The sequence below is a fragment of the Salvelinus fontinalis genome, chromosome 14, assembly GCF_029448725.1.
Source record: "Salvelinus fontinalis isolate EN_2023a chromosome 14, ASM2944872v1, whole genome shotgun sequence".
NCBI lineage: Eukaryota > Metazoa > Chordata > Actinopteri > Salmoniformes > Salmonidae > Salvelinus > Salvelinus fontinalis.
Window position 1 is genome coordinate 47,077,702 of NC_074678.1, and position 17,670 is coordinate 47,095,371.

General features: G+C 46.4%; 1 protein-coding gene across 9 annotated transcripts in view; it reads left to right on the top strand.

Moving 5' to 3' along the window:
* The window catches only part of patj (PATJ crumbs cell polarity complex component), a 174,925-nt gene that overhangs the window by 140,363 nt on the left and 16,892 nt on the right, over nt 1-17,670 (top strand). For 7 of the 9 annotated variants that reach the window (XM_055862099.1, XM_055862106.1, XM_055862104.1 and 4 more), the window contains 8 exons: nt 1,245-1,336; nt 11,764-11,836; nt 12,212-12,337; nt 12,652-12,750; nt 13,088-13,165; nt 13,409-13,544; nt 13,778-13,887; nt 16,997-17,080. In XM_055862099.1, the coding sequence (XP_055718074.1) occupies nt 1,245-1,336; nt 11,764-11,836; nt 12,212-12,337; nt 12,652-12,750; nt 13,088-13,165; nt 13,409-13,544; nt 13,778-13,887; nt 16,997-17,080 (798 nt within the window). The remainder of the gene's footprint in view (nt 1-1,244; nt 1,337-11,763; nt 11,837-12,211; nt 12,338-12,651; nt 12,751-13,087; nt 13,166-13,408; nt 13,545-13,777; nt 13,888-16,996; nt 17,081-17,670) is intronic. The other 2 variants (XM_055862101.1, XM_055862109.1) reach the window with 1 other exon arrangement.

A 17,670-nucleotide genomic window follows, 5' to 3' on the forward strand; every position in this document is an offset into this window, starting at 1 on the left:
AACCTGACAGAGCTTGAGAGGATCTGCAAAGAAGAATGGGAGAAACACCCCAAATACAGGTGTGCCAAGCTTGTAGCGTCTTCAACAAAGTACTGAGTAAAGGGTACTTATGTAAATGTGAATACTTATGTAAATGTGATATTTCAGTTTTTATTTTAATAAATTAGCAACAATTTATAAAAACAGTTTATATTTTGCCATTATGGGGTATTGTGTGTCGATTGATGAAGAAAAATGAATGAGTACATTTTTGAATAAGGCTGTAACGTATCAAAGTGTGGAAAAAGTTAAGGGTTCTGAATACCCTCCGAAGGCACTGTACTGTAAACACAGATAAACAATCACTCACAGGCTGGTACACATTTTACACACACACACACACACACACACATACACACACACACACACACACACACACACACACAGTCACGCACGTACATTTAGTCACAGGCTGACCCACGTGCTCACACGCAAACACACACACTCCCTCCCTCACTGAACACTGACACCCCACACTAAAACCCTCACAAACAAGGCATACGGTGTCTCTGAGCCCATCTAAGCCCCAGTCGGATATGTGCTGTTCCACCAAAGCAAGGTGTTGGGGCTGTGTGCTGGCCATTCGTATCTGCAGAATGCTGAATTGCCTATTGATTTAACATTTGGAAGTAGCGGATACGACTGAATGTGCTCATTTGAGTAGCAGGCAGGTGTTGATTGTAGGGGGCTAGCAGGCGAGCTCAATGACCTTTCAGTAAAATCTGTCTCAGTTAGGGGGGGGAGGGTAAGTGAATGTGAGTGTGGGTGTGGGTGTGTGCCCACATCAGTAATCATGTGCTAATGGCTGCTGCCACTAAACACTGTTGTCACACTTGGGCGGAAGCATCATGCTCATTGTTGCCATCTATAAGGTTACTGTGTGTGGTGTGTGTTCTGCTGCACACGTGTGTATTTGCTTACGCCTGTATGTGTTTATGCATGTTTGAGTCTTTTATGTTGCTATGTGTTTGTCAGAGAGAGAAATACATTAAATCCATCCCTTATTCCTGTTTATGATAAATACCTGGGTCGTGTTCATTATGCATCAAGGTAAGAAAACGGACTGAAACAGTGAGGGGCAAACCTGAACTTATCCAATAAGAAATCTTCGTTTTTTTCTCTGTTGAAAACATTTTGTTCTGTTGTGCCGTAATGAATATGACACGGATTGTAGTTCAACTCTCTCCTTCCCTCCTCCCCATCAGATCAACAACCAGGTCCTGTATGGCCGCAGCCACCTGAACGCCTCAGCTATCATTAAGAGCTCCTCATCCAAGGTCAAGATTATCCTCATCAGGTAAGCTAGTCAGCTGACCCTGGGACCAAGGGCGTCAACGCCTATTCAAAAGGAGGGGACACCTAAAACCGGTAGTTAGTTTGTTCATTAAATCAGACAAGACGCACTTAGGCTACCATGAGCACAGTCAACACAAATATATTTTAAAGTAGGCTAAGAATATAATGAAATATAACCGACTGAAATGGAATCGCTGTCATATAAAAAATAAAAAAAAAGGTTCCATTTTGAAACAGCCCAAGGCAAGCCCTTGCTTTTTAAATCCGCGTTTCATCTCTTTCCCACCCTCACTCCACTTTGCTAGGGAGCAGGCGTTTGGGTCATACATTGAGAGTATCTTCATCATGATACCCATACAAAATAACAGCAATCCTATTTTATAAAATCATGCGAGTCTCGCGTTCATATTTCATGACCTCCGATGGGCTTTCCGCAATCGAGCAAAAACAATGGCCAACACTTGATCTAAGGCTACATTAACCTAGTGCACGCTAAATGTTTCTGATCAGTGATAGATTGGCAAATAAATAGATGCGCTATACCACTTCCTCTTATTTGCCCAGCCAGAGAATTAACCAAATATAGAGGGAGATTCAGTGAAACAACATCACGTTGATTGATTAAGACAAGTCGCAGGCATTTGGTCGGGAGTAGACCTAGGCTAATACGTGACTGCGAGTCAAGAGGGAAATAATCCACTTGGTAAGCTACATAACATGCTGGCAACATCTTTGCCACTATACAGTCTCCATATACAGGGCCTTCGGGGAAAGTATTCAGACCCCTTGACTTTTCCCACATTTTTTGTTACGTTACAGCCTTATTCTAAAATGGATTCGATACAAATTTTCCCTCAGCAATCTACAGACAATACCACATAATGACAAAGGGAAAAACAGGTGTATTGAAAGTAAAAAAACAGAAATACCTTATTTACGTAAGTATTCAGACCCTTTGCTAGGAGAATCGAAATTGAGCTCAGGGGCATCCTGTTTCCATTGATCATCCTTGAGATGTTTCTACAACTTGATTGGAGTCCACCTGTGGTAAATTCAATTGATTGGACATGATTTGGAAAGGAACACACCTGTCTATATAAGGTCCAACAGTTGACAGTGCATGTCAGAGCAGAAACCAAGCCGTGAGGTCGAAGGAATTGTCTCTAGAATTCCAAGGCAAGATTGTGTCGAGGCACAGATCTGGGGAAGGGTACCAAAAACTTGCTGCAGCGTTGAAGGTCCCCAAGAACACAGGGCCTTCATCCTTAAATGAAAGAAGTTTGGAACAACCAAGAGCTGGCCACCCGGCCAAACTGAGCAATCAGGGGAGAAGGGCCTTGGTCAGGGAGGTGACCAAGAACCCGATGGTCACTCTGACAGGCTTCGGGACAAGTCTCTGAATGACCTTGAGTGGCCCGGACTTGAACCCGATCGAACATCTCTGAATGTTCGACCTGAAAATAGCTGTGTTTTATTTTTAATACATTTCCAAAAATGTCCGTTTTTGCTTTGTCATTCTGGGGTATTGTGTGTAGATTGATGAGAAGAAACCCCGATTTAATCCATTTTAGAATAAGGCTGTAACGTACCCAAATGTGGAAAAAGTCAAGGCGCCTGAATGCTGTTCAAATGCACTGTAGTTATCGTACTACATTGTCCATGTACTTTTTGGCTTGCCATAACAGGTTTTAAGCCTCGCCACTCCATTCAACAAAAGCAGCCATAGTTCAGCATTTCTTCCATTTTTTTACCGTTTAACTCCCACAAGCATTCCAGCACAGGCTTCTTCTTGTGACAGGGATGAAGGAGTTCATTTTGTGCTTGACCACCTTAACGAGACGCCTTGTGACGCAGCTGGAGGACATTTGGAAGTCACTCCGACGTACCGTTCTACAACACAAAAGTACTGAACCACGTGATGTTTTATATGGTCATTGCTCTCTAAATGGAGGCATGGCTCAATGGACCAAAAATCTAAGATAAATTGCTTTCTCTTGAAATAAATGTGTAATTCTATAGACGATAACGTTTACTGCAGCGGCAAGGGTTACAAGGGGGAATCGAGATGCGATCGTTTTGTGAGGCAGTTAGCTGAGGTAAAAGAATTGCACCCCAATTGTTTCTGCTTACAAATCTGAGGTACCTGTATGTTGAGTTATCATTTTAATTAACTGAAGGAGGGAGGGGGAGAGAGCCTACATTTTACTCAACAACCGCTGTTTATGCTCCCTTTGAGTGAGAGAGCAAAGTGATGCTATTTTGGTACCATCCTTTCTCAGTGTACAAGCTGTCGATTACGGGGGCCAACAGTACTAGAGGACAGTTGTACCTTTTTTCTTTAGTTCCTCCTCCACAGTCGTGCCAAATAACCATCCGCTCTATAGAAATAAGATATTCTACCCTTCAGGGGGACGTTCTTAGAACCATTTTAACATTTGAAGGCTATTTTCTCCCTCAGCCAACGTTGACAGAATGCATATGTTACGCTCTGACAAGACCATCAGGCTGGTGGCACCATCGCTCCTTGTCATCTATGGCCACTATTACCCAAGGAAGGCAAATAAACCCCACGTACGACGACAACCTCTGTGTAATTTTGGGGATTTGTCTTATCGGCTCATGTGGAAGGGAGAGGATGAGGGAGGCAGAGAGAATGAGGAAAGGAGAGAGGGAGAAGTGGAGTCTCATTAACTGGGCTTCAATATCCGTCCACTCAAACACCAGCTATGAAGCCAGCCACTGACCTTCTACATACTAAATCGCACCCTATTTTCTATATAGTGCACTACTTTTGACCAGGGTCCACAGGGCTCTATATAGGGAATAGGATGCCATTTGAGACACAGAACTGACTGCACTCGCTCGGTTCCGTCTTATTACTCATTATTTCTTGCTCTACTGCTCCCTCTCTCATTCTCTCCCACTCTACTGCTCCCTCTCTCCTTCTCTCCCGCTCTCCCGCTCCTTCTCTCCCGCTCTACCTCCCCATGTACCTCACACTCTACCGCTCCCTCTATCCCTCTGTATCTCACTCTACCTCACACTCCCCCGCTCTACCTCACACTCTGCCGCACTACCTCACACTCTACCGCTCTACCTCACTCTGCTGCTCCCCTCTCCCGCTCTACCTCACACTCTGCCTCTCAAGCTCTACCTCACACTCTGCCTCTCCACCTCACACTCTGCCTCTCCCGCTCTACCTCACACTCTGCCTCTCCCGCTCTACCTCACACTCTGCCTCTCCCGCTCTACCTCACACTCTGCCTCTCCCGCTCTACCTCACACTCTGCCTCTCCCGCTCTACCTCACACTCTGCCTCTCCCGCTCTACCTCACACTCTGCCTCTCCCGCTCTACCTCACACTCTGCCTCTCCCGCTCTACCTCACACTCTGCCTCTCCCGCTCTACCTCACACCCTGCCTCTCCCGCTCTACCTCACACCCTGCCTCATCCGCTCTACCTCACACCCTGCCTCTTCCGTTCTACCTCACACTCTGCCTCTCCCGCTCTACCTCACACTCTGCCTCTCCCGCTCTACCTCACACTCTGCCTCTCCCGCTCTACCTCACACCCTGCCTCTCCCGCTCTACCTCACACCCTGCCTCTCCCGCTCTACCTCACACTCTGCCTCTCCCGCTCTACCTCACACTCTGCCTCTCCCGCTCTACCTCACACTCTGCCTCTCCCGCTCTACCTCACACTCTGCCTCTCCCGCTCTACCTCACACTCTGCCTCTCCCGCTCTACCTCACACTCTGCCTCTCCCGCTCTACCTCACACTCTGCCTCTCCCGCTCTACCTCTCACTCTACCGCTCCTGCTCTCCCACTCTACCTCTCACTCTACCGCTCCCGCTCTACCTCACACTCTGCCTTTCCCGCTCTACCTCTCACTCTACCTCTCACTCTACCGCTCCCGCTCTACCTCACACTCTACCTCTCACTCTACCGCTCCCGCTCTACCTCACACTCTACCTCCCGCTATTTGTTTTTGCTCTCTCACGTACCTCTGTCATTCTTCCTCTCTCTCACCATAGCCGTCCCCCGCTCTCAAACCTTCTGTTTCTTGTCTTAATCGCTCTTGCAAACTCTCTCTCCATCCCTCTCTTTACCTCTTCCATATCCCCCCACCCCCTCTCACTGCTGCCTCTAGTGCCTAATCATCTCTCTGGGGAGCGAGGAGCACACAGAGCACGACGGCGACGCAGCACTTAATTTCCTCCCCATGCCACGCGCCGCTTCTTGCCATCCTTAAGTCCCTGTAATTGAACACAGTGGGCCGGAGCCCAATCACCTGTGTTTTCCACACATATTAAACATACTGAAGGGAGAGAGGGAGGCCTAGGATGGTGTCTAGGGCTCATATCCATAAAGCATCAGAGTAGGAGTGCTGGTCCCCCCTGTCTGTCATTTTATTCAATATGCTTTAAAAGGCCAAAGTGATCCACACTCTGCGACGCGTTGTGAATAATGGCCAAGGGAAGTGCATAAGCAGGCCGTTATGACGGCTGTCAAAATGTGAACGACAGACATGGCATCAGTGAGCAGCACATCCATTATTCCTGAGCTGCTGACGGGAAAAAGGCTGCGGAAAATATAACAACATGCTGATTAATTCATCGCCGACGTGAGGTTCTCTGTTGAAGTGTCTGGCCGCTAGGCAGCCTCTTTGGCTGACAACTAAAACGTCATGTATAGCAAGCACGGAATCAGTGTTTAAGGTGTCCTTTTTGTATTCCACGGAATTGACACGTCCATGGTGACACTTCATGGAACACGGCAGTGCTGTCATTCTGAGCTTGTGGTTATCGGCGCAGCTTTCAACCACGTCTGTTAAGTTATGCGTCTCTCGTGGCAATGGCAGAGTCAAATAATGGGTTTTACTCTAAGATAAGTCCGTGTCTCAAATTACACCCTATTCCATATGTGTTAACACTCCGAAGTTCCAATGTGGCGATTGTTTGCTAGCGGGGGATTATTTGTTTAACCTTTATTTAACCTTTATTTAACCAGGCAAGTCAGTTAAGAACAAATTCTTATTTACAATGACGGCCTAACCCGGCCAAACCCGGACGACGCTGGGCCAATTGTGCACCACCCTATGGGACTCCCAATCACAGCCGGCTGTGGTACAGCCTGGAATCAAACCAGGGTCTGTAATGACGCCGCTAGCACTGAGATGCGCAGCGGTCTAAGGCACTGCCACTCGGGAGCCATACTGTTATGCTTAGCAAACAAATCTCAATTATGCGCAAACTTATGGTGAAAAAGCAAATGGGAATTTTCTCATTCTCCACTCCTACGGTAGGACTCTGCTCGGGGCTAATGGATGTGTCCCTGCCTTGTCATCTGTCCCTATACGAATGGCCCGTGCTACCTGGAACTTGCCTGCCAAGGAAGTCGTTTCCATCTACTTCTCCTCCTCCATCCTGTCGTGGAGTAGACAGAGAACAGCAATAAGAGTGTTTCGATCATTGCTGGTCGCATGTCACAAGTCGTGGAACCCGAAGGCAGCGGCATGCTGCTAAGCGGACGGGAGTGATTTGCGAGAGGTTTGGACCAGATTGACATACAGTGCCTTCGGAAAGTATTCAGACCCCTTGACTTTTTCAACATTTTTTTACGTTACAGCCTTATTCTAAAACTGATTACATAAAAAATGTCCTCAATCTACGCACAATACCCCATAATGACGAAACGAAAACAGTTTTTTAGAAATGTTTGCAAATATATTTAAAAAATAAAAACAGAATGACCTAATTTACATAAGTATTCAGACCCTTTTCTATGCGACTCGGAATTGAAATTGAGCTCATGTGCATCATGTTTCCATTGATCATTTTTGAGATGTTTCTACAACTTGATTGGAGTCCACCTGTGGTAAATTCAATTGATTGGACAGGATTGTGTCGAGGCACAGATCTGGGGAAGGGTACCAAAGATTCTGCTCCATTAAAGGTCCCCAAGAACACAGTGGCCTCCATCATTCATAAACGGAAGAAGTTTGGAACCCCCAAGACTCTTCCTAGAGCTTGCCGCACAGCCAAACTGAGCAATTGGGGGTGACGAGCCTTGGTCAGGGAGTTGACCAAGAGCCCAATGAATAATAAATACCAATACAAATGTAGTGCACTACTTTTCATCAGAACCCTATGTGCCCTGGTCAAAAGTAGTGCACTATATAGGGAATAGGGTGCCATTTGGGATGCAGGCATATTGTCGCTGTCCGACCCACCCAGGTCTCAAGTGCAAGAGCGCAAGTTACCGAGGTAGAGCGAACAGGAAGAAATCGCTTGGTCATACTGTTGACATTTGGAGGACTTTGTCCTTCAGTGCCCCTGAATACTGTTGATTTGTCATAAACATGAGGAGAGCGGACACATCTCAATCACACGCATGCATGCGCACACACACACAAAATTAGGTTGATAGGGATTTTCCATCCTCATCAGATGTTGGTTTTCAGATTTATTGAAATTCACTTTTTTCTGTCCCACTGGTCGTGTGCACTCTGCAGTCCAGTATTCAGCGTTTTGTTTTCCTCCGTTTCCTCCAGGTTTCACAGTAGCTGTGATTAGATTGCAGCCAATTCACAGTTGGAGCAGAATAGGTCAGTACGTGCTCAGGGGTTTGGTGACAAACTCCTTTAAAAAGGTTGGTGGGAGGGGTGGCTCAAAAAATGCTATATTGAGTCAAAGTTTGTTTGGCAATGAGCGGTGGGACGTCGAAAGGATAGGGCGCCTCGTAGCCATATCGCCATGAAACATCAGCTGGCGCCGGCCAGGCTGCAGACAGGAAGAAAAAGGTCCGACTAGGAACGCAAATGGTAAAGTGTCAGCCCACCCAGCTCCCGTTCGCTCATCCAGCCTCGCATTGAGTGAGTTAGTGCTGTGACGCCAGTGAGCGTGTTCGTTTACGCACACACACACACACACGCAAACAACACGTCCTACGACTTTGTCAGCTTACCATGGATTGGCCACATTGTCTTATTTTAGTTGTGGGAGAACGGGGATGTGTGGGGATGAGGCAACACAAGAAACGATTGATTGATTGATTGATAAATTCCCACTGTCCCTACCATCCCCTTGGTGGAAGAGGGAACAAAAGCATTAAATGTAATTGGAAAAGGGTCACTTACTGGGCGTAGAGAATAACAGTGGAGAGAGGGAGGAAGAGAGTGGGGGAGAGGGAGGTAGATAAATGGCGTGAGAGAGGCGGAGAAAAAACGAGTATCGCGAGAGAGCGGGATAGAGAGAGGCGAAGACGGGAAAAGAAGGGGGTGGGAAGAGGGAGAGAGGAGGGTACCTGCACACATGAACTGGGGGAACCACCACACATAACCACTTGAGGGTTGAACTGGAAGGATAGCTGGATATCATCACTGACTGCTGGTCTGGGCTAGCTGAGGACCCTCCTTGTGGATTGGAGAAGCCAGAAGCTCCTGCTTTTCTTGGCTGTGTCTGACCGTCTGTCTAAGAGAGGAGAGGATAAAGTGAAGAGAAACCACGGGACAGATTTATGTGCGCACCCCCACCGGTTTTGACTGCAACCAGATCGAAGGGGGAGATTACAAGAGAGGAGATGAGAGGACAAGGACGGTAGAGAAAATAAAGGGGCGGCAGAGCGGTCAAGACACGGTCCAAAGACAAGTATCCTCATCTTCTTCCTCTTCTTTATCTCTGTGGGTCTCTAACCTTCGCATACTGAACCACCCATTAGACTGACAGTTGATGACCTCTTTGACGCTGCCTCCAGTGACATACTGTATCACACGGCAAGAAGGAACTATCCTATAGGACGACACCGGAAGAAATGCATTCACTCACTCTCTTCTGCTGCACATGGTGAACCACTTTTACCTCTCAACAGTCCATAGCACCTGCCGGCCCTATTTCGCTCCCTTCCCGTTGGCCCTAATCCTTCAATTTGTGCAGATCTTAATGCTCTGCGTGGGTATAAGCAGTGTAGTGGTTGATCGTCCACCACATTGCTTCCACCTTACAGACATAGGGCCATGGTGAAGGGGTACGGAGCAAATTGGAACTGTCTGTCTCTCTTTACTTTACCCCGTTCGTGTGTATTTCTGGTAATAGAAACTAAGACCCAGATGGTTAGACTACGTAGAAAAGTTCATAAATCAAGCAACTCCTGTCAATTACCCCATGGGCTTTTTGTGTATGCCTCGTGAATCCATGAAGGTGTCTCCTCTGCCATCTGCAGACCATTAGTAACCCGAACGCTTATTGTCGAATCCACTCGGAGCCGTTTGCATACAATAGGGAGTGATTGTTGACTCGTCTTCTCCTCCCTCATCCCGTGTCTCTCAGGCACTCACCTGGGGTGCTCTGTCATATCTGTCGGCTTTGACATTTTTCGCGTCCTCGTCTCGCAGTAGTCCCCTGAGGTGGCATGAACAAACGCGTCGCCAAACTGTTTTGTTTTCCCCTTGTTTGCTGTTCCAAGTGTACACACAATTTCAACAGCTGTCTTTGAAGAGTGTGCGGACTGGTGACAGCAGGATTCACGCGCACTGGCGGCAGCGGTGGAGCAGATTTCTTCTTCTCCGAGAGCACATGAATGACTGGCTTCGTCAGCTGCCGCCGGGAGATTCCGTTACCTCACAAACGGAGAGGGAATGAAATAGGTTTGAACAAAAGGAAAGAGAAAAGATATGCAAAATAGGTCCCATGTAGGCGGTGAGGAAAGGAAGACGTAAAAGAACTGGAGAACGCTGGCCTGTGGAAGGATACATATTTGTGTTGCAGATTCCTTAAATTAAAAAAAAAAAAAAAATACGTTTTATATTTTTTATTTTCCCCCCTGAAGTGACTGACTTGAATTTCATAGCACATTGACCGTAATTATATAACTTCCTCAACTAATTATCTTTGCTATTGGTAACCAATACAGGGTAATTGTTATCAATATAGCTATAATCGTTATCAATATAACTGATTATTATACCAATTTGTGTCAAGCCATTGTTTTCAATGGAGACCATTCTCTTCAGAGAAAGAGTGAGCATAAAGTCTACCCTGACCATGCAATGTTGAGCACGCATGTTGTACGGGGGTTGTGTTGGGCTCAGGTGGTGCTATCGCAGCCGTCGAGTCCAAATCGCCTGATGTGAGAGATGATGAATGTCTAGCCTGGTTGGCCCTCTCAATCCCAAACCGAGCATTACTCTGGCTTTCTCCATCCTAGCTTCCATTTGTCCCCTGCAGATGTTACCAGAATCACAAGCCTCAACCCCCAGAATCCCACCCTCAGCCCCCCGAGGCACTCCTGTAAATCTGAAAGGATTGGATATGTATAAGCATATAGTCCGACATGTCTAAATGCTAATTCGGTGTCCACAGTTGCAGAGGCGGCGGCCCATTGTGACATACTGTATCTACGCGGCTCTGAGACCACCGTCCGTGGGGGGACCCACTGCCCCAACCGTGCACCTCCCCAAAATTCCTAACCAATGCGGCTCCGCTTAAGCGGCTTCTATTCATTTGAATTGCTTGAGCCACGCTGAGATTCTGAGAAAGTGTAAAAGCCAACAGTCCCAACATTCTAGAACACGGCTGTGCGGATGCGTACACATTTTGAACTCCTCTGATTAGCACTTTAGTCATCATTCCACAAGTGCAATGGTGCAAGTTGTCCATTTTGAACTGGGCCTGTGGTCGGCTGTGTGTACCTGAGTCGTATTCACTAGGCACAAAATGGAAGAGAAACTGACTGAAACAGGGAAGAACTAACCAAACGTCCAATAAGAAACTCTCCCGTTTTTTGTTTGTTGCTACAGTATGAATAATGAATAGGACCCTAGCTTCCTTTCCCATTGAGCTTCCTTCATATGTTTCCCTAAGGTCAGGGGGATATTGATCTAGATGAATGGAAATGATGTTCTTGATCAGCTTTATACCTGATGTCTCTCTCTGCTGTCCTGACCAAGCACCACACACACACACACACACACACACACACACACACACAGTCCGTGTTAATACCACACTCTGGTACACAGGATGAGATGCACCCATTAACCTTGGCATCCCTTCCAATGCAGCGGTCTTCACCTCACACTTTCCACACCATTGATTACTGCTAATGCAATTCTATTGAATAGCACCTTCTCTATCTCCATCTCTCTCTCTCTCTCTCCATCTCTCTCATCTCTCTCTCCATCTCTCTCATCTCTCTCATCTCTCTCATCTCTCTCATCTCTCTCATCTCTCTCTCTCTCTCTCTCTCTCTCTCTCTCTCTCTCTCTCTCTCTCTCTCTCTCTCTCTCTCTCTCTCTCTCTCTCTCTCTCTCTCTCTCTCTCTCTCTCTCTCTCTCTCTCTCTCTCTCTCTCTCTCTCTCTCTCTCTCTCTCTCTCTCTCTCTCTCTCTCTCTCTCTCTCTCTCTCTCTCTCTCTCTCTCCCGCCCTATAGGAATGAAGATGCTATCAACCAGATGGCCGTTCCCCCCTTCCCAACTCCTCCTTCTGTCCTCTCCTCCACTGAGGTGAGTCTTATTCACACACACACACACACACTCTTATGGCCGTGTGGTCATCCAAAAGCTGAGAGCGTGGCACTAGCCATGACGTTATGCGATAGCATCTGCTTGGGCCTAAACACACACGCACTTCCAAAAGCAAACAGAACTACAACCGACATCGAGCTGAAATCGTTGGCCCTTGGTCCAAAACGGAGCCTTCTTATCCAAAACATGCACGTTTTGATTTGTGCATGTCCGATCAGTGCACTTACCTGAAGATATGGACTGTTATTCAATTGAAGGAAATGACAGTGCTGTTGACAACGTTCTACTTTTGAATGTGTTTTTTTCCCCCATGTATCACCACCATAATCATCATTTTGATTATCATTGTCCCAGGCTCATCCCCCCACACCACCAGCAGCAGCAGCGGTATCAGCCTTGGCCCCCACAGAGAAGCCCCAACCTCCAGAGAGCCTGGTCCTCAGCAGGGGCCCCCTGGAGTCCTCCATCTCCATCAGCAAGGTAAGAGGCTCCACTCCCCACATTCTTACCTGTCCTGGGTCGTGTTAATTAGGCACCAAACGTACGAAAGCGGACGGGAACAGGAAGGTATTACCTGGACCTGGTCCAATAAGAAATGATTGTTTTCCGTTGCAAAAAAAAAAGAAAGTTTTTTGAAGTGTTCCATCTGTCTTTTTCGTAAAAATGTCTGCCAGTGTGGTGATCTTTCTGTGGCTCGGACCTCTCTCACACACCACACACACACGCACGCACGCACACACACACACACACACACACACACACACACACACACACACACACACACACACACACAGGGGCAGTCCAGTGCCGGCTCCAGTGGGAGCACAGCTACGGAGCTCATCTCCAGAGAAACAACACTCAAGAGCCTCCGAGAGGGAGAGACCGCCTCCAAGGTCAGCTGACAGGAAGCCCCCGTGACACTTCCTCTTTGCACCATACACGTCTCGTCCAGCTCTGTGAGCCTCAGGGTGCAGACTTTTGCAGCTGACTTTTTTTACTGACTTGTTTACGTACTTGTTTACTGACTTGGTTTCTCAGTTCTGAATTAGTTGAGCAACTTAAAAGTCAAGCATGAACACCAGGCAGACACTTCAGCACCCCCCCTAAATATACTTTCCGTTTTGAAGTTCTCCAGGCATAACTTACATACATAGACATAGGGCACTAGTCAATTCAATCCTGTGACCGTGTGTGTGTATTCATGCATGTACTTCTATGTGCTCTCCGCAGAAGCTCAAGGCCTCTGAGAAGGGGGCTGAGTCTTCGGAGAGTGTGCCTGTGCCGGATGCCAAGGCCCTCCTGGAGCAGGTGAGCATGACAGTGGATTTGGGTAACCTATTATACACGAGGCAATGTAGGGCATTCCACAGCACTGCATGTAGGGCACTGGACTCCACTCTGTGGGGAAGGGAGAGTGAAGCAGAACGAGCTCATAGTATCAGACAACTCGTGTTTCAAATTGAACAGTAAAATGCATTATTCAGTTATTCACAACTCGTTGTCTGGGCAAAGATCTGGTAAAATATTGACTACGATTTCTGTTCTGCGTAGAATGCCAGCCTGTCCAAGGTCTCGCAGAGCTCCAGTAAGGTGCCAATGGTGAGCGGTGTGGACGGAGGGCTGGTGTCCCCCCATGCCGCCTCCCTGCCCTCCTGCACCGGTCCAGACTTTGAGTACTGCAGCAAAGGTATGGACCCCCCCCTCTAACCCTCCTAACCTCACACTCACAACTAGCAGTCCATTCACAGTACAGGCCTGAGCCTTTTACTCAACTGTCTAATATTCAATTCTCTGTGCAACACCTTGTAAGTCAACATCTGCTTTTAAATTCCTTAGAAATATGACGCCGTCCAACAAAAACAGCAACTCTGTTTGCCGTGACGTTTTATTACAGAAACTCTCTCTCCATCTTTCCTCCAGTAGACCCAGCCACGTGTCCTATCGTTCCAGGCCAGGAGGTAGTCATAGAGATCGCCAAGGGTCGCTCTGGCCTGGGCCTCAGCATCGTAGGGGGCAAAGATACACAGCTGGTAAGATGACTAACTCTACTCAGGGGTGTGTGACTGGTTAGGTGAACTGGTTTCTATGTCAACCGTCAACAACGGTCACCAAGACGGACGTTAGCTTGACATTGGAATTAGATATGGGCTAATGAAAACGGCATGACACGAGCCAAGGTCTGCCTTTATTCAAATAAAGTGTCAACTTTTAATTGATTTGCTGTTTGCCCAGTCTGTTGTAGTCGATCTCTGCTCGGTTTATTTGAAGTTACAGTGCATTGTCTCAGCTAGAGGTGAGAGACACACTGCAGAGAGTGGTCTAGCTCTCTCTCTTTCTCTCTCTCACTGCCATTCTCCTTAGTCTTCTGGGAACACGCAGCAGCCTCAGGCCACCGCAGAACAAAGGAGTCGCCTGCTATTTAATTGAATGTTCTGTAGCCGTGTTGCCCAAGGACAAGCATTGAGAGAAGCATTCACTTTGTTTCAACTGATCTTTCCAGAGGCTTTCAGTCCAGTTAGTTATATCGCCTAGCTTTGATTCGTTTGTCTCTCGCTCTCTCTCTCTCTCTCTCTCTCATTCAGTATGCTTTAATGGCATTAATGACAAGGTCAATGTTGCCAAAGCGAAGTGATACACAAAAAAATTATGAAAACAACAGCGACAACGATAAGAATCGTAGCTATAATACTAAAGAGAAAAAAATATTTGTGTATATATATATATATTGTCGGTCGGAACCGGTACCAGAACAATGCAGCTTACATCTAAGAGGTTGCCTTAAGTAACCTTTTGTCTTATGTTACCATACCAAACCCTTCAAATCATACTAATTTCTGAGGCTCTGATTTACGTTTACTATATTACGTCTAGTCTATGAGACCGGGCTGATATTATATGTGGTTGGAATACTGTCCGCTTGCATAACAGTGCAAAGATGACACATTACACGTGCATTCGCAAATTCTCAAGAGATGCTGAAAGAAAGAGATCCTATATCTCCACTCTTGTTCCTGAAACAAAATTAACATTTGTTCTATAAAAATACCGCAAGAAATGCATAATTCTGCAGGAGTTATTAATATATTATGTTACATGTTATAGGCCTACAGTCAGTGTCCGTATTTCAGTTACTATTCCATTTAACCCATATTCTTAGGAATTGGAATATTCTGTTTATTCATGGATGTCAACACCTTATCCCAAAGACCTTGAGCGGGATATGAGCTACTATCTGGAATACTTTGTGCATGGACACTACCGTTCAAAAGTTTGGGGCCACTTAGAAATGTCCTTATTTTTGAAAGAAAAGCAACATTTTTGTCCATTTAAAATAACACAAAATTAATCAGGAATACGGTGTAGACATTGTTAATGTTGTAAATGACTATTGTAGCTGGAAACGGCTCAAAATGGCCAGAAACAAAGCACTTTCTTCTGAAACTCATCAGTCTATTCTTGTTCTGAGAAATTAAGGCTATTCCATGCAAGAAATTGCCAAGAAACTGAAGATTTTGTACAACGCTGTGTACTACTCCCTTCACAGAACAACGCAAACCGGCTCTAACCAGAATAGAAAGAGGAGAGGGAGGCCCCGGTGCACAACTGAGCAAGAGGACAAGTACATTAGAGTGTCTAGTTTGGGAAACAGATGCCTCACAAGTCCTCAACTGGCAGCTTCATTAAATAGCAAAACACCAGTCTCAACGTCAACGGTGAAGAGGCGACTCCGTGATGCTGGCCTTCGTAGGCTCCGACAAAGTTCTGACAGTGTCAGAAATCTTTCCCAAACTCAGCTGATTCATATAATCAACTAATCATCAAGCTTTAATCATTTGAATCATCTGTGTAGTGCTAGGGCAAAAACCAAAACGTGAACCCTTGGGGTCCCCAGGACCGAGTTTGGGAAACGCTGCTTTATCGTGTAGTGTGGCTGGTGTTACGAGCCGATCCCGGTGACTGACCAATAGGAACATGGCCGGCACTGAGTATGCATACAAAATAATACGATTAGCCTATTGTGAATAGTATGATTCATGTAATAGTTTGATTTTAACATTTACATGCTTTGCAAGAAGAAATGAATCCCCTGTTAATCTTGGTTACATGACACATCTGAAACCAAGCTACCTTGATGAACGCAGAAAATCAGTATAAACGTTTTCTTTCCTTTCTTCTTTCTTTCTTTCCTTCCTTCCTTCTTTCCTTCCTTCCTATCGTCACACCTTGTCTAACAAGACAACGTTTGTATGTGACAACTATTTCGAAGATTCATTTTTTTCAGTGTTTCTGAACTCACTTCACTCGCGCATAATCATAGAGAGAGGCTTGCGCTGCTGGTGTCGGCACATGCGCAGATCAAACGCACCGCTGCAGTTGGCGCAGCCTACGTCGGCTGCCGTCGTCCCGCAAGGCAATCGCAGAATGTGACGACAAAACTAAAGCAAATTGTACCATTTGGCCAGGTTAATATCAAGATTTAAATGTGGTAAGATTGCACAGTGTGACATAATAACCGTAAAAGGCTGAATCCGACATAGAGTGTGGAAAGGCCTTAAAGTGAAGTCTCCTTCCAATGTTCAATCGCATTCCATCTTTCTCTGACCTTCAACCTCACTTCCCCAATAGTTGATGTAGGTTTTCTTATTATTCTCCTCCAGCAGTCTAAACTTGGTGTTCATTTCAATGTTTTTGTATTTGGGCCCGTTTTGTTAAGGGTTCACTCTGGTCAGAGACAGTTCTCCATTAATGCTCTCTGCTTGTATGAACCTTTGTTGGATTGGTTGCACCCAAAATGTGCATGCCCTTTTTTCAGTTGGCAGTACAAGTGGAAGTCTTCCTAATGTTTTTGCGAAATTCAAGCTGCTGTTTTTCTGTGGATGTTTTGTGGGTGGGAGCGCTCTCCCTCTCTCGCTTCTCTCTCACAAGAATCGCTGTTGAGGGTTCATATAAATTGCTTATGTTTGAAAGTGCTGTAAATGAGAGCGGTATAGGCAGGTGTGAGTGGCTGGGTCTAATAGTCGCCATAAGCAGTCCAAATGTCCTATTCACTGTCATATCTCCTCTTTTCTCTCACTCTCTACCCCACCCCCCTATTCTACCTCTCTCTCTCTCTCCCCCTCTGTCTCGGACTCTATCTAGGATGCCATAGTGATCCATGAGGTATATGAGGAGGGGGCGGCGGCACGCGATGGGCGACTCTGGGCTGGAGATCAGATCCTGGAGGTTAGTCTCTCTCACTCTCACTCACTCACCCACTCACACCTTGTCTAACAAGTCTGTTAGCTGTGCAACAGAGAGGAAAATAGAATAATCACAGACCTCACTGCACCTTTTCCATCAATGCACATGGTAGTGTGATGCTCCCCAGTGCACTAAACTAAGACAACGTCTCCCTCTACTGGCTTTCACTGAGATCAAGGAGTAGTTGAGTGAGTGACAGCGTGAGGTCTGGCGTACCGGGCAGCCCCTGCAAGGCGGGGAGGACCACGAGCTCTGGGTGCTTGTGCGCCTGTCATCGATGTCTATTTTCTTTTTTTTATAAATAATTTTGACAGTAACGCTCCAAAAAGTCATTGGGTTGGCAATACTCCGTATAAAAAACTGCTGGACCTGCAGGCCGTGGTGAAAACACTTGCACCCAAAAAAGGAGGACTTCAGGGGAGTTTCAAGTTGGATTTCATTTTATTTAATAAAATGGACCTTGAATGTTGCATCCCATTTGTGTAGACTATTTGCCAGACAAAACCCGCTGAGTTAAACAATAGTGGCTGAATTTATCCTCAAGCCGAGTACTTTTTTTCTTAATTGTTAAT